We start from the raw sequence: 22385 nt of genomic DNA on the forward strand, positions 1-22385 counted from the left end.
TTCAGGTAATGACGCGGGGAATTTTGAAATCAAAATTTTTTAAAATTCAGTATTTGTATATGCTTTACGTAATCCTTTTGGTTTTTTGTATTTCTTATAATTTAGATCAGAGATATCTTCCTCACCGCAAAACACCTTTTTTAAGTGGACCCTCAAGAGATCCTCTACAGGATCGACGGAAACCAATATTTTTTTTTTTTTGAAAATGTTTTCTGAAACTACAAAAAAGTATCTAACTTTTCATATACAACACGTATATATACAATAAAAGGCCTCTCCAGAAATAATTTACAAAAACGCTCATTTTTTCGGCCTCGCAAGTGGATATAACCCCTTAAGTGATAAAAATACACAGTAGATGGCGCTTTTCCTAAGTTTCCCTGCCTACTTTTACACGAACTGCCTTCTCGGGCAGCTTAGCAATGCTGCCTGTTTTTAACTTGCAGGTGATTATAAGGCTGAACATTCCTTCTTGTTTTCTTCGTAGATTTTCAGACAATATGCCGAAGTTAGTTTAAGCTGTGATTTTAATTTGCATCTACCCTAAACTAAATATTAACTACATCAAGCTTTCAAAGCAGGCTGAGCTAGGTAAAGTGAACAACTTTAAACTTTGTTTTGATTGCTAGGTCATTTTAGCAAATTGTTCGTTACAAAAAAACCCGATTTGAAAGAACAAACGCAGCAGGTATTAAAGTTTATTTGCAAGATAAGTTTTTCCCATTGCGCATGCTCGAGCCGAAGGGGTAGGGTTTTTGGTTTTTGGTCTATGGTGCAGTATCTGTTTCTGGCAACCCTTAGCACAATGGTGGTGCGTTGTTGCCGTTCATTTCATTTCAGTTCCGTTCTGTTTGGTTTTGGTTCCATTCAGTTCGAATTGGGTGTAATTCGCGTGAGGCCGAGACTTGATGGAACGCGGCGGTCACATAACAAACTTTAGGAAAAACCACCCACATGTGTGTACATGTGGATACATGTACATGCGTAGAAAATTTTCTACCAGAAGGTTTCTATTGTAAAAGCCAGAGTCGTTGCGACTCAGCCTATAGACTTATGTTAAGTTGATCAAATCAAAAGTTACCGTTATTGTCATACACACTTATCTTGGAAGAAATTTCTAATTATTTATTTGACATTTGGAATTCAAAGTTGGTTTTAAGAAAAAGTGAACAAAATTGTTTTTTTTTAATCCTTTAAGGGATTTGTGCTTGTGCTTTCTTTGAAATTGTTTTTAAAAACAATCATATTAAAGGTGTTACGAAACCACTTTTTTAAAGATGTAGCTTTGGGGCTATTTTAACTTTAGGTAAATACAATGGTTCGATCAGGAGTTATATTTAAGCCAATTGTGAATATGTAAAAAAAGGAAGATATAAGAAAAATGTCAGCAACCCCTACACTGCCTCATGAATGTGTGTGTGCGCACAAAAATATACTTTTGTATCTATGTGTGGTTGTGTATTTATAAAGCAACCCTTAAGGTCTGCGGCGATGGCAACGACAAAAATATTCCGTGGCAGTAATAACAAAATTAATTAATTAAATAGCCGATTTCAGGTGCCAAAAAAAATTAAAAAAAACGATGTAATATTTTTTTTTAGGTAAAAAAATGTAAATGTAAATATAAAATGTAAAAAATGTGCCAAAAAAAAATTGAAAAAAGATGTTATATTTTTTTTTAGGTAAAAACATGTAAATGTAATTAAGGACCAGCCTTACATAGGTAATTTTTTTGGTTAATAAGCCATTAGTAAAACAGGACACTTATTTGAGTTTTTTAAACGACTTTTATAAATATATAATTGATCGTCTTTTATAAATTGAAAATTTGTTTACCTCTCACATTGCAGATGCACTTGAATGATAACATCTCGAAAAAGGAATGGAGTCAATCAATGAAATAATTGACCATCAAACATTCAGCGAGGAGCTTGTTGAAGATGCCACTGAGTTCATTAATGTTGAGCGCCGAAACCTCGGTCAGATTCACCACCAGGAAACCAGAGAAACTGACACCGGTGACGACCTGGCATTGTCCATGCAAACCATGATCACCTGCCCCAGGAGGGACGGAACAAGTGGAGCCAAAAAGACTCGCCCTGGATCAGCATCAGGATCAGGATCAGCATCAGGTTCGGCACCCGATTCTGTGGTCATGGTCATCGACGCAATGAGTCAGAATGTCAGGCAGTCATCATATCAAAATGTGCCCCAGCAGCTTCAGTTGCAGTCAAAGGAAATGCCTCTGCCTTTCGGACTTCTCCAGCAGGATCGCCAGCGAATGGGCAATGGCAGTCCAGTGCATTTTGTGGAGTCCGGAATGAGTTTGGAAGGTCTGGCAGTAGATTCAATGTCGCAAGAGATGGCCATAAAGCAAGAGCTTCTTATTGTGCAAACCAAGGCTCTGGATCAATCGGACAAGCACATTCGAACGCATGCGGATGTGCCGAGCGTAAATGCAAGTCTTAGCGTGGACGTGGACGAACTGGATGAAATCTCCTCTGACTGCGTCGGTTGCCACGATGAAGGCATTACATTGAACCAACACCACCAGCAGGTCTTGGAGCAGCAGCAGCAACAGTATGGCCTAACGATCCATCATACCCATCACCAGACTAATTCTCAGGCCCATCATGGCTTGAACCATAGATCAGCCCAGCTGGAAGTGGGGCTGGGCAGGGTGCATGGAGAAGTGCTGTCGGTCATTGTCCATTCGCAGGACAGCGACAAGGATGTGGATGGCGATGAAGATGCGGATGGGGATGCGGAGGGGGATGCTGAGGATGAAGATGACGATGATCGAGACTCGCGCAGTCGTGGTCAGCTGCTTAGCCACAACTCCTATCAGACGCTGACTTCGGTAAATGATCGACTATCGCCGCCTGGATTTAGTCAAACTTCGTATGCCACTTTGACCCCCATCCAGCCCCTTCCACCAATATCAACAATGTCCGAAAAGTTCGCATACTCCGGTCACATTTCCGCAGGAGACAGCGGTGAAACGGATGTCAATGGCAGAGGAGGGGGTGTGGTTGAGGGTGCAGAGGTAACTAACCAATCTGCCGACCCTGCAGGAACAGGTTCCAACTCTGATAGCAACGCCACTTCCTCTGGGTGCAGTAATAACGATTGCAGTTCCTTTTCTGCTCTCACCGTGCCTATGGGCAGTGGGCACTTGGGTCTCGGCGTGTTGGGCGGCGTCCACTCACCCTATTCGACGTATGAAAAGCTGGCTTCGATGATCTCCCCTCCGCCCAATAACTACCTAGTCTCATGCGATGTCCATGCCTCAGTGTCGGGACGCGGTTCAAGCTCATCCCAAATACAACTAAGCCATACCGATCATAAAAAGGATTTAGCGACAGCTCACGCACACGCCCATGGACATATCGAAGTCAACGGAGCGAAGTTTACCTACACGGGCCACATTTCGGGAGGAGATAGCGTCGATACTGATGTCAACGGTGAGAAGTTCACGTACTCCGACCACATTTCTGGAGGAGATAGCGGCGACGCAGATGTCAATGGAGAGAAGTTTAGCTATTCTGATCACATCTCTGGCGGTGACAGCGGCCCTGATGTTAACGATGGAACGTATGTACATAGAGTACTAGAGTTTAAGGCTTAAATGAAAACAAGTTTTTGCTGGACAACAGGGTTTTTTGTTGCGTAACATAAATTTTTATATGGTTTACATATATGGCTTTTTAACCAAATGATTTTTTGGTTTTTTTTTTATCCTTAAATTGGCGCACCATTAAAATTTCAAATGTTCTTTTGCTATAATAAATTAATAAATTTTAATTTAATAAATTTATTAAAATATTTTAAAATTACTGAAACTTTTAGAAAAACGGCACCACAAAAACACTAATAAAAACAATCATAATTTTAAATAACGTTTTATTTTGAAGCTAATTATATAAGTTTTCTTACAAGAAGGGAAGGTAGCTTGGTTTATTCCGGCGCCTATTTATTTTTTCAAATAAATAACTAATTTTGTTAGAGTTGTTGATTTATATGTATATACAGCAATCGTAAAAAAAAAACAAGAAAGGAAGGAGTAAACTGGTGTAACACGTTAAAGATCCAAAAGTAGGGAGCTTTCGTTTAGAGTGGAACGAAATATTAAGTTTGACTTAGGTATGGCGTCTAAATATTGCTTACTTGAATGAGACACTGTGGAGTACGTTGTTTTTAAAGAATTGGGCGAACAGATCGGCTATTGCCTGATCAGTATTCAGTATTTGTGTTAAGAAAATTATAAAACTGTTTAGGATCCCGTAAAAACTGGGACCTACAACGGACTAAATAATTTTTGGATCACTGAGCGTTAAGCACGGTAAAGTTTGACTAAACAGATTTTTGTTTGATTAATAACTCCAGAAGGAGATTTTGAGAGGGCATAAGTTCCTGCATCGTTTGCTGCAGTGCCACCATTGTGTTGGTTATAGTTACCAGCATTTCTTCTACGCCATTAGGCAATTGTGTGTTTGCGGTCGTTTCTGGAATATGGTTCAATGTTTATTGCCCCACTGTATCAGGAGTGGTTTGCTGACCTGCCAGCTTAGATGCTGGGGTCCTGTTTTTATGGAGAATTGTTTCGGGTTACAGGATTTCGAGCTGCAATTGATATAAGCATATTGTTGCATATTTGTTAGAAAATATTTGTAACAAGCTTTACATTAATTATGGTGTCTAAGCAATAACGCATGTCCTACACTGTGCCTTACAGCCTGATCTGCCCCCTATATTCAACTTGTTGAAATGCAAAATTGTTAAGTGATAACATTTCTAACATTGCAAAATTTATTTTAAGGAATTGGCTCCAAATGCACCCTGAACGGGAGGTCCGACTGCATATGCCGGCTGAACTGGAGGCGCGGTTTCACAACGCAACTGATCGGAGGCCGCGTCTCAACATGCCGCCTGAAAGGAGTCACACAAATAGACACCTTACCCCAACCGCTGAGCCCATCTGCCAACCTGATTGGAAGCCGGACAACTGGAAGCATGGCAACGGAACTATTGTCAGTTTGTCCGCCGATATGCCCGTGGTAGTGTCCCTCACGCCAACGCCGCCCCCTTTGACAGATGATTCGGTGCCCGGAGTGAAATTAACTGGGCGAGTGTCTCCGAGCCAAAGAGCACAATACTTTCTCGAAAAGGGGCATGAAACCAGCAGCGTTAACGCCGAACAGTGTAGCCCAACCATCCATGGAGCCCCGCACTCAGTCTGTGCCATCCATCAGCAGCAATCCCAATCGGTCCTTCTAAACGGATTTGAAAGTGTTGGCCAGCAACCCAAAATTTCAGCATCTACCACGCCGAAGGCCTCGGCCTCAACTGGAGGAAACGTCAGCGACATGGAAGAGATCAACACTAAGGACTTGGCGCAGCGCATCTCGGCCGAGCTTAAGCGGTATAGTATTCCTCAGGCGATTTTTGCTCAACGCGTCCTTTGTCGGTCGCAGGGCACCCTGTCCGATCTGTTGCGTAACCCAAAGCCGTGGTCCAAGCTCAAGTCCGGCCGCGAGACGTTCCGCAGGATGTACAAGTGGCTCCAGGAGCCCGAGTTCCAACGCATGTCGGCTCTACGAATGGCCGCTGCCCAAATCCCCCAGCGTGCGCCCTTGGGGGCTGGCGTGTCACTTGGCTCTGCAGTGGGATCTAGTAGTTCCCCAACGACAATGCCGGCAGATCTTGATTCACATGTTGGGCAAACCATAGGTGAGTGCAATTAAAGCTTAGGTCGACAGAAAACATCCAATTATTGTGTGCGTTGCTCGCAAAGTAAGATCAAACCAGGCTGGTAAGTTTCGATTTCAGAAACTCGAACAAAATTTTATATTATATAAACTGAAAAACTACATACGAGGATATCGACAAAGGGGTACACCATAGTCAAGTGCATCGATAACTTTAAAATCTCGACGATAACTTTAAAATCCCGATGACTATTCAAACAGAAGTGCTGAAGGGCCCTATAGGTTGGTGGTTGTAATATATTTCGTAAAGTTAAAGTCTTAAAATGGTTTATAAATTCGATTTGGCTTGTGTTTACCCAAGCTTACTTTGGGATAGTCTGAAGGGCAGGTCCCTCTCACAGACTGCATTATATCTTCGATCAAAATAAGACCTTTTTAAACGCCTTTTCTATTGCCATGAGATCGAAATTTATTTCAAAACATGTGTGGCGCTGGCTCTTTGAAAATTTACTAGCAACAAAGAAAATAAATCATGGAAATCAATTAGCGACTTCCTGCTTATTCTAATAAATACAATTCCTTACAGGCCATTTGATATGTGGCATACGTAATATAATTAATTTGGGGTCATAAAAACCTGTAATTTTTTACTTTGGTTGATTCTTTTAATTGTTAAGTGGTATCAATTGCGTCTTGGGGACGTGTCTGCCTTTCTGCGCTTATTAAAAATGCTTAGAATTCCCTTTAAGTCATAAAACTCTTTCTTGCATTTTTGGCAAATGCGACTTCACTTTAAAACAAAATGAAAATATTTGTTAAAACAAAAATGAAAATCTGTTTTTTACGCAGTTTCTGAGAAATAAATTTTTGTTTTTGTTTTTGAGAAATAAATATTTCCTTATTTTCTTTAAAAATACAAGAAAGGAAGTGGTCAAAAGTACGCAAATTATCTCCGAATTCAATTATTTAAAATGGATTTTAAAGTTCAACGTATTTACTTTAATAAATTCTCTTACTGAATTTAATTTGAATTATTTATTATTTGTTATTGTTTAATTTTGATTAATACTAATTTTCTGTGCATTGTGATCGTCATTTTGTCTGTTTAAGTAGAGATTTAGATATGTTGCCCCCCGATCCCCCCTTTATAAGTGTTATCAGGGTATTTGTGAATGTTTTAAGGTAATACAAATGTATAATATTATATAATGTATATATTATATAATTGTATATAATAATTAAAAATCTCAAGCTCTCTTACCGTTTTCAAGGTCAAGTTTTCGACGCAGACTGTTGTTCTTCGTTGGTTTTTATTTTATATTACTTTTATATTACTTTAAATTTATGTTAGTCATCATTTTTTGTTATCTTTTGTTAATCTTTTAACCAAAATTAAGTGTTTAATAAATATAATTTTTGTCAGTAACGCTTTAAAAAAAAAGTGTAGTGTGCATTTGGGAGTCAAATTTTGAAGATTTTATGGTAAAGACGATGGTAGGGGGGATATATTTGGCGTTAATGGTGCTGATATTTAAAATATAATATTCATACGCTATTATATACCTACAAAAAAAAATTTCAAGTCGATATTCCTACTGGAAGTATTTTTGGTCGCCTTCTCCAAACAAGACCGACCACTGTGCATCGAAACTATGACGATTTTTCTATTAATTTTCCATATTTTCGACTAATGTATTTTGTTCGACATATTTGATGAATGTAAGGGTATATAACTAAGTATATTTTTCTTTCTGTGTGAAAAGGGTAAGAGCAAGACAAAACCAATCTCTGATTTGAGGCTATACCGTCTTAAGAAATCAAAACGAACTTTCAGAAAATGTAGTTCCCTCAGTTATGCTCTAAAACATGAAGAACACATTTTTAAATGATTTTGAAATAATTTATAACAAAAAAATTGTGATTGAAAATTCGATCTTAATTTGCATTTATTTTTAGTGCAGTAGATGTAGGTATATATACAACCAGGGACACCTAGTTGATAGAGGTATATAATATTGGTTTTATTTATTGAACAGGATTGCTTGCTTAGTCAAGCCTTGAAAAGAAAATTCTTATTTAAATTTTAATTTTTGCTTATTAACCAGTTTAAACCATTCAAACATTTATCTTTTCCAACTTTGTTCTGGAATGACGCTTATCTTCAAACCCGTATTGGCACAACCTCAGCTCCAAGTGATGAATCTATCTCCACATCTCCATCTGCACCTGTGACTGCCCTCAACAGCGTGGTTAATTGTCGACGAAAGGAAGAGCCCCACATAGAGCAAATGCCTCAGCCAAAGAAGCCCAGATTGGTTTTCACTGATCTTCAGCGACGAACGTTACAAGCAATTTTCAAAGTATGTATAAATAATGTAGCAAAACTAAATAATGTTGGCAAAACTAGAAGGGGAAGATAAATACACTTTACCTCTGACATTATAAGGATCAAGCTAACAAACCAATAGGAAAAGAATCTTGCCACGACATTTATATTTGTGATGACTGTAAGGCCAGCTAGCTTTCTATTTTGTTCTAAATATTTCAAAAGTTGTTCAGCGATTATAATTTTTTAATAAAATAAAAAGAAAGTGATTTTTAAATCTTAATATTTGTAACTTTTCAGGAGACCAAGAGACCCTCGAAGGAAATGCAAGTGACGATCGCGAGACAGTTGGGACTAGAGCCAACTACCGTGGGTAACTTCTTTATGAACGCGCGAAGGAGGTCGATGGATAAGTGGCGGGACGATGAGTCCAAAAGTTCTTTGCATCTAATGCACAATCGCCAACAGCAACAGCAACACGACGAGCAGGACGAAGACGATAGCCAAAGTCGTACACAAAATCAGAGTCACAATCACAATCAGACTTCGAGCACAAGTTTAAACCACGAAAGCTACTCGAGTCTTCATACCACAGCCATGTCGCCCCTCGGAGCCTTTGATGAGGATACAGATATGGACCTAGAGTTGGACAGCCACGACTTCGAACTGGTGGACCCCGATGAACATGGGGATAACAATGGCCCAAACGGCGATATGTTGTGACAGCATAGCCAAAGCAGACTTCAAATGTGTAATAAGCACGAGCTATATAAATCTGAGTCATTGACAAAATTTGATAGGAACCGCCTTCTTGATAGCACCCAGTCCCGTACGCACACACCTTCGATGAGAGCAATGAAAGTGAATATCCGTCGTATATTCAAGAAAAGATATTCAGATTATAATGGTAGCTACAGCGACGAGGCTGGATATGACAATGAGAAGACTTCGGAGTATTTTCTTACGAATGAAGGACTATCGGATGACAGGATTGATCTAAACCAGGGGCTTCGAAAAGTCGTACACGATCGAGGGTCCAATATTTTTATTGATGACGTGGGCTTCAGTTGCTTGGATGACCTAAAAGTAATGATAGTCTGCTGAGCACCGAAGAACAAAGTTACTGCGTCCATTTTAATAATTGCCTGCTCACTGATTTTAGAATGGTTCGAAACATCAGCAATTGATTGACCACATTCAATGTTATAAAAAGGTTTTTTTTTTTTTTTTTTTTGTTTCACCTAAACCTATACCTTTTTTTTTTAAATTTATAATCACAGTAAACACGAAATAAAAACTAGAAACATTAAAGCAAAAAAACAAGTATAAAAGCGTTGGGAAAATAACCCAGGAACAACAAGATTAGATTCATCCATAGATACCAAAAATGAAGGGCATTAGTTGTACCCTTAGTAGTTGTGCTTATTACGATTTGTTAAAAACAGATATTATGAATTTTCCTATCGATTTTCTAATATTTTATATGGCAGCTAACCAACCTTTAAAAAATTATAAACCTTGTATCGAACTAGATTGCTTCATCCGATTGCGTGTACGTTAGAAAACAATGAGCTTTGACTATTATCGAATTAGTTTTCATATATTTTTCCGAATGTTCCCATATAATCCTATATGATGATTGCGTACAAACAGACAGACTGACATGGCGGGAGGGTGATGCCCATCCATACTGCGGTCGCAGTTATTCTATCCCCTGCAAGGGTGTAATAACCTGCTTGGTTAGTGACAACCTGACCAATACTTCTGTCAGAACTATACATACTAGTTTAAAAATATTGATTAAAAATGTGGATTGTAGACCCTTTTTACCTGTTTGAATTATTATAAATTATTTTTCAACTTTACAGATAGTCAAATTCTAAAGCAGAAAGATTCGTAAGAATTCTTTTTTTTTTCTTTTTTTCTTCCCCTCACCATGCAAATCTTTTCAAAATAATAATAAAAAATTAACATTTTTATTTAAAATTTAAGTTAAACATTTATAAAAGGTAGTGAACAACAATAAAAAAATATTGTAGACCAACATTTTTGAATTTTTTAAAAAATAAACACAATTTTTTTAAAATAAGTTTTTGGAAAAAGCAACATATAACTACAATTATTTTCCGAATTAAACTTTGTTAATACTTGTTTTTTGCTTTTTGTACTTATTCTATATATTTTCGGATTTGTCTAAAAACAAATTAGGCCAATCGGTAAATGTAAGGAAATGTATTGAGTCACGATTTTTTGAGAGCCTTCAATTTTGTATAATGACAATAGTCATTGGTAATAATGTAATTTATGATGGCAGAACGGCTATTGGCCTTAGATAAATAGACAGGAGGTAATTGGTAAAGTAAAAGTGTGTATGATTGTAGATATATTAGATTGGATTAAATTAATGAAATGTAAATGGTAAGACCCAAGAAAAAAATAATAACTGTATCTAGTCAAATTTTTTAAAGCATAACAAATTAATTTACACAGTGCATGATAACATATATATCAAAAAAAGAATTATATAATTCGCTAATTAATTCTAAAATACTCATACACACTTAAAAAGATTTAAATGTACCTTCATATTTCAATAAAAACAATAGAATAAAATATTGGTTTTAACGGGAATATGTCAAAGCGAACCGGATTAAAATTGTGAATAGGATATACTTTATATGTCGGGTTACTATAATATAAAACTGTAAATATGCTAAATTAAATAATAATAATAATAAAAAAACCAGTTAAGTTTGATTCCATAACAAATAGCTTACTTCATGGAAGAAACTGCAATAAATGAATATGATTATGATTAATTTTTAAACAATACCAAATGCTTAAACAATACTCAAATGCCATCAAAGTGGGCAGTATGTTAATATCTTTAGGATATAATATGCAATATGCAATAAGAATGCGCCTCTCTGTGTATGCTAGTCAATTTAGTTAAAACAAAATTTAGCAACATACTGCGAACGAGAGGTAGACATATTTAAGCACATTTCTAACTTAAGTATTTATGTAAAAACCAAGCAATGCAATAATAAATTAAAAGCAAACTTCATTTTGTAATAACTTTGTCTGCGTAAGTGGTGCAAAAGAACAAAAAAAGACTTTTAGTGTTGAATAAGCTTAAAATTAGGCAGCTAAAATGTGAAAAAGGAAGTAGGTTCGCAAAGAAAAATCTTTTAGGTGGTGGTTTTTGGTCATATCAACTATTTTTTTTTAGATGGTATATTTAAACCATTATCGAATTTCGTATTAAATATTATCAAAATAGGATAACTATATCATATAGGAAAAGATCAATAATAGGAAAGATCGAAACATCTATACTAATACTAGTAAACCCAGCGAACTCCGTTCCGCCACCAGATGGCGATAGTTTTAGGTAAAACTTCGTTTGGTGTTTAAAAGATAAAGAAAATTTTTTTTTGTTTTATATATGAAAAGGAAAAATTTTATTTCGATACCATTAAAACTTTGGCCATTTCCGAGTGTTTTGCAATATTACACGTTGGTTCCTCAATAAATTGAAGATTTAACGGTAATTTTAATGCTGAATGAGCCGTTTGGCATCCTTCTAACAATATGGCTGCTATTCCCAAAGAAGCAACTGCAACAGCTATGTTGGATCTCGCCCGAACAGTTGCTAAAGCTAATGACATGAGGAATGTCTTGTCAGTACCACCAGGGGCATCTAGGAAATATAAACCACCATTTTCTTCATCGATTGCCTTCATTAAAGTATTATAAACTTTCTTCTGTTGGGAATTCAACAGGGGTACATTCGCTTGAACTAATAAATTTAATTCCTGGTGATCATATTCACGTTCCCGTTCTAATTCTCGATTAAATGCCTCATTCATTTCACGATTTGGCGCTGGCATTCTAACCTGATTAATATATTACCGCACCTGAGGTAACACATATATTATCTTCGATCAAGAGTAAAACCCGATAATGTATCTCCTCATTCATCAAATTGTTCACAATCAGGATGGCGACTTCGTCTATTGTTGGAGCATTAAATGTCCTTTCGTGTGTTCCAGATGGTCGTTTATCTGCTTTTATGACAACTTTATAGTCATCATTTGGCATGCGCTCTAAAGCACTCTTAAACAACCTGACCATCGCATGATGTTCATGAAGCAGACACTGCATGTCTTGAAGAATTGCTCGCTTCATCCCTTCATTGATCGCTAGACGTCGATCAAGTTGTTCTTCCATGTTGCCCATGAAATATATTTGTAAAAATTTTTTTTGTGTATCTTCGAAAGGTAGTAATGATCCAATTCGATGGTGAATCTGCCCTTGTATCTAAGATAAAGTAAGTTATTCTTTAACTATATTCTATGTAATACAAACAAAAAAAAAACCTTAAATGTCGGATTAAATCCTCGTTCTTCGATAATATCTGCCCCAAATGACGTCATTTGGAAACAACCATTGTATTTTCGGGTATTTGCAAGAAAGTGGCGTGATTCTTGTGTTTCACCACAAAGCAACGAATACAATGGCTCAGGTGGTGGAGTCAACAATGGCAATTTAACTTTACCATTAAAGCAGCATAATCCAGGCGTTTCTCCGGAAAACTTCAGTGCACCGCAATACTCGCAAACAACGTCCATTTGCCCAATGCAAACGCTAGGATGCAAGCTGTAATCAGTGATGCAATCGTATTGAAACGCTGCTCGATTCAAATCAGCACTTGATAAATTTCTTCTGCGTCGCAAATGATCTATTTCTTGACCTCTGTTGTAAGCTCGACGATTCTGCATTGTCAACCGAGCCGTATTACGGATTGCCTCTCTTTGCTCTGCTGATTGAGAAGCACGAAGTCGACCCATACTAACGCGGTTCTGTTCGCGTTCAATGTTTTGTTCTTCTTCAGACCTTCCATTTGCAGTATTTCGTAGTCTTCTTGCATTACGGCTTTGTCGGGAAAGATTCGATCGTCTTGGTCGCGGCATTATTAATTAAACTTCCCTTCACTTCAATTCACAAAAAGCACGAAAAACTTCACTTCACTTCAATTCACCAAAATCACAAATAACTTCAATTCACTTCAAAAAAATTGAGTTAAAATGCTATGGTAGTGTGCTTGTCAGTGTGATGAGGTAATAACTCAGTTTATATGCGATTTTTGGTATGTCGAACGGAATAAAAAGTACCCTAAGTCCTATTCCGGGCTCTAAGCTACCTTCCAACCAATTTTCAGCCAAATCTGTTCAGCCGTTCTAAAGTTATAAGTGGTGTAACTAACACAACTTGCTTTTATATGTATAGATTATAAAGAGGTAAAATTTGTTTGTTTGTTTGTTTGTTTGTTTGTTTGCAGCGAATAGGCTCCGGAACTACTGGTCCGATTTAAAAAATTCTTTCACCGAAAGAAAGCTATATTATCGTGGAGTTAAATAGGCTATAATTTATTTTGAAAAAAATTAGGGATCCGTAAGAAAATTGCAATATTGTCGCATATCAAGTGAGTTGCTTCGTCATCACACTGACAAACACGCTACCATAGCATTTTAACTCAATTTTTGTGGTTTTCATTTATCATTTCCAAGTGAAATAAGTTTTTTCATATATTTGAAAAATGTTGCAACATTGACTTTTGTGTTGTTGAATTGTGTTGACCAGCGAAGCGGACACAGGACCTCTAGTACTTTATAAATACTTAATACATTTATGTAAGGCAAGTATCTTAGCACGCTATGCATGTATTAAAAGTTTAAGGCCCTTTAATTGTGGTAATATGTAATTTCTGTTGAGTACCACTAATACTTAAACAGCAGGAAACGGAAACAGAGATCATGCAGTTATCGCATTGAGAGTGCGAGAGAGCACAGCAAGAGCAAGAGAGAAGACAGCCACTGCTCTCCCACAATTTGAACCACGTCAGTTATTAATGAGCGCAATGAGCGAGTGCCACACTCTAAGCTTCTCTTTCGCTCGCGCTCTCCCACAATTATACACCGCTTACGCTCAAACCTACTCATTTGCGGTCGCTTACGCTCAGAGCCTCTCATTCTCGCTGCGCTAGCGCATGGTATAATAAGTATAATTCTACCATGCGCTAGCGAGTGAACGGCTGCGTCAGTCGATCGCGCTGCCATACGATTCAGTTAGTCATTTGATCTCGAGTCGGACGGTTCGCGCGCGGAAGATTTTTTGGGAAAATGTCGCGAAGTTCGGAAAATCGATGTATATGATCGGGAGTATACCGAAAAGTGATTAAAACACCAAGCAACCACTGAAGAATGGAAAAGTAAGCTGCTATTAAAGATTAACTGCAAACCACATCGTGAATTACGCCTGATGTCCGCAAGTGTGCGTGTGTGTGTAACAATGTTGAACAAGGTGGAAGGCCAACTTTTTAAATCCCAAATAATCTGAAGGAAGTACGCCGCTTGGATTACAGGGTAAATAGAGGAAATTATGTCCAGGATATGCGGGGTAAGTGAAAACGATATATAATAACTCAATCCTACTTAATGAGTAAAAGAAATATTGTAGAATATAAGAAGTTTCCTCAGGTTAAGAGACAAATCAGAAGGGCTTGACTAAATCCCATTATAATTTACTAATCTTATAAATGAAATTTCGTGTCACTGATTTCGTTCCCATACTCCTCCGAAACGGCTATACGGATTCCCATGAAATTTTGTGAGCGTATTGAGTAGGTCTGAGAATCGGCCAAAATCTTTACTTCGGATTCACTTTCATTTACTTAGAGAAGTACAACTAATATTTTTCCTTTTCATATTAAAAATTACATTCTTTCACTCCACCCGGGAGCATAGAGCCTCTACAATTTCTTGTAGAGGATTCATTTATCTTTGATTTTTTTCGATCGTACTGGTGATAAGCCAGTAGCGACTTATCCTAGCGGTGGGGTTGCCACCTGGCGCCATCTAGGAGTGACGAAAGTTCTATTGTTGGGTCCATAGTAACGTGGACGAGGGGGTGGGAGGGGACGGGTCCGGGGAGCCGAGATTTGTTACTAAAAGTTTTTTGGGTTGGCCAGTACCATTACCTTACCTTAACTTCAGGTGCCCAAATATTTTATGCCCCTTTTTAATTTAATTTTAATAATTCATTTTAAAAATCGTTCAAAATAAAGTTTTAATTATTTATTTATTTTTAGAACGTTCAGCTTTAAAATAATGTGTTAATAACACGTGGTAACGATTTCTTTAAATTTATACATAGTTGGTATATTGGTGTATTATATATATACATAATATATAATATAATATATTATATTAAGAACAAGACTAATTGATATTTTAACTTCAACAACACACAAGACGTCAACGAACATTAGCTTGAGCAAGGTACTTCAGTAAAGAAATATGTAGGTATTTAAGCGTAAGACATATTTAAAATAGATCCTACCACCCTGGCTCACAATAATCTTAGATTATAGTAACTAAAATAATTGTTAACTTTTTGTGCATTTCAAATGCCATATTCTATAATACGATAACAGTGTCTATCTATAATAATGAGCTCTAAAATCACCATCCTGATATTGAACTTTAGCTTTGAATCAATCCCAAGTTTTAGAGGGGAAAATTGTCTTTTTAACTTTAAACAGAAGATGTCGCATTTTGAGCACTGTCGATTGTCAAGCTAGATGCACGCAAGCTAAGTGAAGCCAAAGATAGGTTACTATGATAAATGCCTTTGGGGGACAACAAAGTGGTACTCTCGGTTCCCTGATTCCCTGGTTTGCCACCGTGACAAAACACATTCGATGGTAGGAGAACGTCAGAGTTTATTCCAAGGAGACCGTCGACCGATAAAGCATTCGCATTGAGGGTAACCGTGACGGCACTGCCCCCGTCAGTACTTTCGCTCTCAAAAGGTATACTGTCACAAAGATGTGTCCGAGAGTTCATCAGCTTATTGCAAGCGGGACACGATCGCGGTGTGTTTTTGTCTCGACGTCGTAATATTTCGTAAGCACATCTGTGGACAAAATAAACAAGGAAATCAAGTTAAATTCGATATGTATTAAATAAGCAACAATGTATAATATGTAGGGGAGACCGGGGGGAGACATCACAAATATTCCGCTCATGCCGATTCTTTATGTCTTCCCAAATCGCAATTCCAATTTTGTGATCGAAAGTTTTGTTGACCGTTCGTGTTTGCTGTCTTTTCGCTTTGTTTTACAAGCTATTTGCGAGAGTGCATATATCCGAAACAATCCTTGGTGAGTAGCCTTTTGACGCACGGAACAAATTTTGGATAAACATTTAACGCGTCCGTAAAGCAGTAGCCATATTTAAAATATAGCTATTGGGGGGTCGTGAGACATTCTATTACCGCGTCATCTAGGAACATAAAATTGTATTTTATAGCCTGATATAGTGTTTCTGTACAAAAAAAAAAAAAAAAAAAAAAAAAAGTTTCATGATAATTTTGATATTTGGATGGATTTTTTGATGATCGTTTTTTCTTTTTTTAGTCATCATGGTGCGTCATAAGTATAGTCAGACTGCCAAATCTGCGATTGATGTCAATGTTTTTGTGGCTGCTATAAAAGAGGTTGCTATCGAGAAAAGGCCGAAATCTTTTCAATTTGAATAAATTGTAGACCACAAAATATGCCTTATTAAAGATTAAAATAAACAATTTTGATAAAATTAAGCCATTTTTATTCTTATAAATTTCTGTCTCACAACCCCCCGAAACATTTCGAAAATCCATAAAAAACAACTTTTGAGCAGGCAGGCAAAACTTGAAGGTCGAACTAAAATTTCAACTAATTATACTCTTGTCTGAATGAAATTACACTGAATCATGATTTAAAAATTTGTACGGGCAGAAAAATGGCTTTTCTATTATATTTTTTGTCAAAAAACAAAACCCGTCTCACAACCCCCCCGGTCTCCCCTATTTGCTAACCAAGATTACTATATTAAAGTGAATTAAATTCCTAAAATGTTCATATGAACAAATAAAAATATTATTGTAATAGCAATAAAATTACTTAAAATTACCTTGCATGAAGAATATGTGCACATGGCAGAGCTTCCAAATTTTCCGGCCGAAGTCCAAACAACTCGCCACAAACACCGCAGTTTAGGCCAAGAGCTGCATCCGTTTGATTGGCCAATCGAAAATGTGTGTTATACTGATCCTCGTCACCCAATGCGCGGTATATAAGTGCCAATCGACAACGAATTTTGCGAACCAAAAACTGGAAAACAGAGAATATATCATATGTGTTTGTTTACGTAAGGTGGCGGCAATAATTAAGAACATTTGTTTTTAATTAACTTACTTTTATTTTAATTGAACATTAATCATTTCAAAATAAAACAATAAAAAATTACCTAAAAATAAAAATGAATATTTCTCAGGTGGAGTGCTACCTTACAACTCTATCTTCACAGCTGAAGCCTTCGCCATATTACAAGCCTGCCTCTTCTCCACGAAACAATTTGAATACTTTGTTATCTGTACTGATAGCCTTTTCACCTTATGCAGATGCTTTAAGGAACTGGGGGCACACCGATCCCACAATCGTGGAGATTAGAAAACTTTCCACCACCAACAAGATAACTCTTTTATGGACCCCCAGCCACCAAGGAATCGTTGGCAACGAACTGCCAGATCAGGCCACCCAGGACATGAGACTAAAACCGTCTTTTCTTTTTACACCTTTCAACAGCAAGGGCATAAGAAATCGAATCCAACTTCACCTTAAGGATAAACAAATTGGTGAATGGCAATTACTTGACCACCGATATTTTTCCATTAATAATACCTTCACAAGAATTTCCCAGCCTGCCTACATCTCCTCACAGGAACACAACGTCCCGTCTGCCACCTGCTTAACTCATGCCGTCTTCTGGAGAGCGTCAGGGCTCTTATTTTCAAAGAACAAAAACCTTCAGGCACTTTAAATATAGTTTCACAAGTACCTTCACAAATCCGTTGTTAAAACCAACCTAAATATTTAAGTTTTTTGTATTGGGAAATAATGTTAAGAAACTATTTACGAATTACCAAAATAAACTGAACATTTTAGCATATGGTTTTTAAGTAAATTTATAGATTATTGTTAACTATAGTAGTTCATTATTACCTTCGCACCAATAGAGCTGGCAACTTCCAGAAGTCTGGTGTTGAATTCCAGGGGTCTACAATTGCAAATTTTGTTTTGAAGACGCAGTGTTTCTAGGCAACGGGCTGCTCCGTCCATAGCCTCCATTTGAGCCATCCGATCACCCAAACTTGCTGACGTGCCCATTGCTTGCTCGTATTGCCGGAAAGCCCGCTGAAATATTGTGGCCAGACAGTGTAGTATAATAATAATTATAAAGGCGTGCACTAAACTTGTTAAAAAATGTGCAGCAGGTCGAAGAAAGCACTTTGAAGAAAACTATTAGAGCTACAATATTGAAATTAAACATACGAATTCAAATGCTGAATAGTGTCACGACCACGTGACATAGTGTCACGCCCACGTGACATTAAAACAGGGCTGGAAATGGTTTTGGGAAATCTTTAATTCACTGCTAGGTGTCAGACGACTATAGCCTATCAATCGGTAAGCAACTTAACTCAGAAATTTGAAACGCAGAAAAAAAAGACAGCTCAGAGCCAATTAACTATATAAAGTCTTGATCAGCTTCACTATCCTAAATAAGAAGAAATCTTTATAAAAACCGGACGTCTTTATCATAAGACTACAATGGAAAAGTTAAGACAATAAGCCCTGGAAATTCGAATTAGAGTTCATAAAAATCGGATGGCTACATCTTAAAGCTTAGTAGCATCGTACAGCTGCCATAGAAACGAAAAAATTAATAAAAACTAGCAACACTTGAGATGAATATATATAGGACTTTATCGCTGACTTTGTAAGGATCAAACTAGCAACATGACAAAATCTTGTTAATATAGATTTTTATTGGATATAAAGCTTCGACCCGCTGCTTCATTTTTTTTTTTTTTTTTTTAAAATATTTTATGGTGTAATAAACTGAATTGATTCTGCTCTAGACTTACATCAATATCCATTTTTTTTCGGTAAATGTCACCTAGGACGCGAATACTTCGTGTGTAAGTAGCCTGATCTCCAGAAATAAGCGAAAGTTTTGTAGCTTCCTGAAACAGAATAGCAGCAGTGGTAAAAACATTTAAGGTTGAGAAACAAAGTAATTTTCGAATACCTTGCAATAGTCTTGTGCATCTCCAAGTTCACCCTGCTTTCGTAGAGACACCGCCATGCGCAATAATGCGGCTCTATGGTGGCATGAGTTCAGGTCACCAAGTTGCAGGGAACGAGATAGATCGTATGCTTTAGAAGCATATGTTGCGCTTTTATCGTGATCCTGAAGGCGACCAAAGAGCTCAGACAGTGCTACATACACTTGTAGCTCCAAAGATGGATCTCCAATAGCTGTTGCAATCTTGTAGGCTCCTTGTAATCCTTCTAGTGCTCTAGAAAATCCACCCATTTCCAGGTACACTTGGGCCACCGTTAAATGGACAAGACCACTCCTGCACTTAGTGCCACACTCATTGTAAAGTGAGTGCCTCGCATAGCTCAGGGATCGCTCTAGTCCTCCCAAGCAAGCGTGTGCCCTACTGAGATTTAGGTACGTCTCAGCTCGCATGTTCGGGGAATCCAACTCTTCTGAGATTCTGAAGAATAAAAATACACGAAAGGGGTATGTAGTCACTGATAACAAAATCTCTTATTTTTAAATCTTGGTTTTCCAACAGGCAAGTGATGAGACATATCCCAATATTTCGACTGACTGACTTATTGAACTTACCCCAGCTGCTGATGGCCAAACTCTATAGCCTCGCGAAACTTTCCCCAGTCCATGTGGGCCTGGTACAAGTAGCCCAGGAGCTGAAAGCAGTCCTCGCGTTGGCAGGTGCATTTCAGGGCACTACGCCATGTGCGTACGGCCTCCGTTTGGTTGTTTTGCTCATAGAGGCGTCTTCCCCGCTCGATCTGGACAAGAAGGCTGCTCAGATAAGTGATATCAAAAGGCGGTGTTTTCGATGGCATACCTTTCGTTTAGCTATGTACTGCTTCAGACTTTGTTGACAGGACAAAAAGCAACTGATCACAGATCCTGAGGGTAAACGTCCCTGACTAGCCCACAATGAACGGGAGCCTACCTCTGGACTGGACCCGTAGCCGGCCAATCGGGAAAAGCTCTCATCCAGCTGACGCAAGTCTGCAAAGATTTTGAATATTTATGGGATAACCCTTGAGTCGAGAAAAAATTCATTAAATATAGGAAATAGGAAAAACAGAAAAATCTATATAGAAATAACGCAAATACAATTTATAACATCGTTGTTTTTTATCAGACAAGCAGCATTTCAGGAATACAGAGTTTTCTTATTTTTTTTTTTTTTTTTTATTTGAAAAAATTCATAATAAACCTGTACCATACCGTTTGAATTTCCCAATAGATAACGTGATCCATCGGGTGATGTAAGTAAATGCGTTGCAGACAGATTTTGGCTAGCTGGGATGCTGTGATGAAACATAAATTGTATTTAATTATAAATAAAGATAAATAAAATATATTATAAATATAAATAAGCAAATGTATTTAAATACCTTAGCAGATCCTTAGAATTAATGCTCTCCCATGACATGACAAACTCCTTTGCTTAAATATATTGGAATCGCACTAAAATTAAAGAAAAAAACTCGTTACTCCTAGAGTAAGAGGTTATAGTGCATTTCTTTATTGGGTTTCGAGAATTAGCAAAAAAAAAAAACCCGTAATGTATTCTTGAAGAGGACAATTAGACGATCAATAAATAATAATTTAAGCTGTTTGTATGTTCTTTATAGGGAGCTTTATATTTTTAGGTTTAAAAGGCAAAGCATTTTGAGATTTTTTATTTGGATTCTTAATTCTTTAATAATAAATAAATAAATAAATAATTTTTACTGATAGCCTTTCCACCTTATCTATTTTAATTAATCGATTAATCCAGAGTCTCTCTTTAAGAAATCCATTAGATTTAGTATTGTATACTAGATTTAATTTTGTTGAATAAATAAATATAATGTTTGTTTTTCAGTCTCTCGTATGGGAGCTATCCGATATAGTCGCCTGATCCGTTTCGACTTATAATTAATAATAAAAGAGAAGAAAATTATATCGAATGCTCTCAGCACGTGACACGTAAGTTGATTAGTTTTGAAGGATTATACTCCAATTCTCAATTTTCGAGGTAGTTAAAAAATTAATTTAATTTAATCAAAGTCTGTATAAGAGAAATATAAAATCGTCACATAAATAAAGCTACTTAGCCTTACTAACTATGTATTTTTATGAGTATGTGTATTAATGCCAAGTAAGCATGCCATTTGACGTCACACGGTTTACCTTTATTATCTTTAAATTATTTTAAAGAACTTATATTAAAAACCTTCGCGCAATGCTCACTTCAGTTCTCTACTGTATAAATGTATTTACAATAATATACACAGAACGTTTATTACTGACAATTACACAAAAGTTTGGCAATTATCCTTAAAGCTTTACATCTCTGCCGAATCTATATCAGGGAAAACCAAATAAACTGTGTTAAAATTGTCCGTCGGATAGTGACTAGTTCTGGTATGCCTTTATTTCCTTTTTTCCTTGTTCAAAAGTATGATGGGTGGTGGGTTTTTATCAACTGCAGGAGGCTGCGCAATAAGGACTCAAGAAAAATAACTTGTATCATTGGTGGTTTAATCGAACCAGTGATAACCAATAATATCGAACCAAAAAATGAGTAGTCGAGTGCCTTTTCATGACCATAAGGAACCCAATCTTAACTGTTTTGTTAAAAAACATGTACCCTTTATACACCTCAAACTTATAGTTCTAAAATCTTGGGTATCAAAACGCCAATGTCAGATATCATATAGTGTATCTTATCTGCCAACTCAAATTGGTTACAGTCGACTCTCGTTAATTCAAACCTGCGATAATTCGAACCTCTCTATAATTCAAAGTTATCACGAGGTCCCTACAAAATCTCTTTATATTTCGAACTAAATCAATACATTTTCATACACTTGGTAATTCGAACGAAAAAATCATTGATATTTAACAAAACCACGCGTTAATTCGAACTCATCAGCGTCTAACACTCGACAATTCAAAGTTGCAGAGAAAAAATTTTGCGACAAGTTTAAACTTGCCTTTGTTTTTGTTTTGATTATGTAGTTTTTGACGCACACACTTCTTACGAATTGGTTTGTGTAGTTATTCAGTTACTGTTACTCTTTCGTTGGTATGCATATTAAAAGTTAGTGTTAGCTATGAGCCCTAGAACAAATTTCGAACCATTTG

At 36.9% G+C, this 22385-nt stretch overlaps 3 protein-coding genes across 6 annotated transcripts; 2 read left to right on the forward strand and 1 right to left on the reverse strand.

The window, feature by feature from the left end:
- The first annotated feature begins 855 nt into the window (after window positions 1-855).
- On the forward strand, window positions 856-9997 carry LOC108095037 (homeobox protein onecut). 3 transcript variants are annotated; one of them, XM_017195927.2, is made up of 5 exons: window positions 856-1006; window positions 1851-3594; window positions 4820-5730; window positions 7896-8068; window positions 8335-9997. In XM_017195927.2, the coding sequence occupies exons 2-5, from the start codon at window positions 1883-1885 to the stop codon at window positions 8755-8757; spliced, it is 3219 nt and encodes a 1072-aa protein (XP_017051416.1). In that variant the 5' UTR covers window positions 856-1006; window positions 1851-1882; the 3' UTR covers window positions 8758-9997. The 3 variants fall into 3 exon arrangements, with proteins under 3 accessions (XP_017051416.1, XP_017051414.1, XP_017051415.1); XM_017195925.2 differs by lacking the exon at window positions 856-1006 and adding an exon at window positions 1029-1306; XM_017195926.2 differs by lacking the exon at window positions 856-1006 and adding an exon at window positions 1683-1723.
- A 4139-nt stretch (window positions 9998-14136) lies between these two features.
- LOC108095047 lies at window positions 14137-18115 on the forward strand. Its single transcript, XM_017195949.2, has 2 exons — window positions 14137-14496; window positions 17415-18115. Exons 1-2 carry the CDS (start codon window positions 14479-14481, stop codon window positions 17958-17960), a joined length of 564 nt encoding a protein of 187 aa, XP_017051438.1. The 5' UTR covers window positions 14137-14478; the 3' UTR covers window positions 17961-18115.
- LOC108095045 (43 kDa receptor-associated protein of the synapse) lies at window positions 15032-21679 on the reverse strand. 2 transcript variants are annotated; one of them, XM_017195947.2, is made up of 10 exons: window positions 21489-21679; window positions 20648-20720; window positions 20478-20560; window positions 20086-20255; window positions 19842-20026; window positions 19233-19707; window positions 19069-19167; window positions 18143-18334; window positions 17052-17251; window positions 15032-16014 (listed from the first exon to the last, which is right to left on the reverse strand). In XM_017195947.2, the coding sequence occupies exons 2-10, from the start codon at window positions 20683-20685 to the stop codon at window positions 15633-15635; spliced, it is 1824 nt and encodes a 607-aa protein (XP_017051436.1). In that variant the 5' UTR covers window positions 20686-20720; window positions 21489-21679; the 3' UTR covers window positions 15032-15632. The 2 variants fall into 2 exon arrangements, with proteins under 2 accessions (XP_017051436.1, XP_017051434.1); XM_017195945.2 differs by having other exon boundaries at window positions 21429-21679.
- Between the last annotated feature and the right edge of the window lie 706 nt (window positions 21680-22385).

This window comes from Drosophila ficusphila, unplaced genomic scaffold, assembly GCF_018152265.1.
Source record: "Drosophila ficusphila isolate 14025-0441.05 unplaced genomic scaffold, ASM1815226v1 contig_220, whole genome shotgun sequence".
Classification (NCBI taxonomy): domain Eukaryota; kingdom Metazoa; phylum Arthropoda; class Insecta; order Diptera; family Drosophilidae; genus Drosophila; species Drosophila ficusphila.

Excerpts from the sequence above, each read along its gene's own strand:
- LOC108095037 (XM_017195927.2), top strand. The coding sequence starts at position 1,883 with ATGGAGTCAATCAATGAAATAATTGACCATCAAACATTCAGCGAGGAG. Across the intron at positions 3,595-4,819 it reads CCTGATGTTAACGATGGAAC|GAATTGGCTCCAAATGCACC; the intron begins GTATGTACATAG and ends ATTTATTTTAAG. Across the intron at positions 5,731-7,895 it reads ACATGTTGGGCAAACCATAG|CTCCAAGTGATGAATCTATC; the intron begins GTGAGTGCAATT and ends GCACAACCTCAG.
- LOC108095045 (XM_017195947.2), bottom strand. The coding sequence starts at position 20,685 with ATGTCATGGGAGAGCATTAATTCTAAGGATCTGCTAAG. Across the intron at positions 20,256-20,477 it reads TCTATTGGGAAATTCAAACG|ACTTGCGTCAGCTGGATGAG; the intron begins GTATGGTACAGG and ends AAATCTTTGCAG. Across the intron at positions 19,708-19,841 it reads TTTGGCCATCAGCAGCTGGG|AATCTCAGAAGAGTTGGATT; the intron begins GTAAGTTCAATA and ends TTTATTCTTCAG.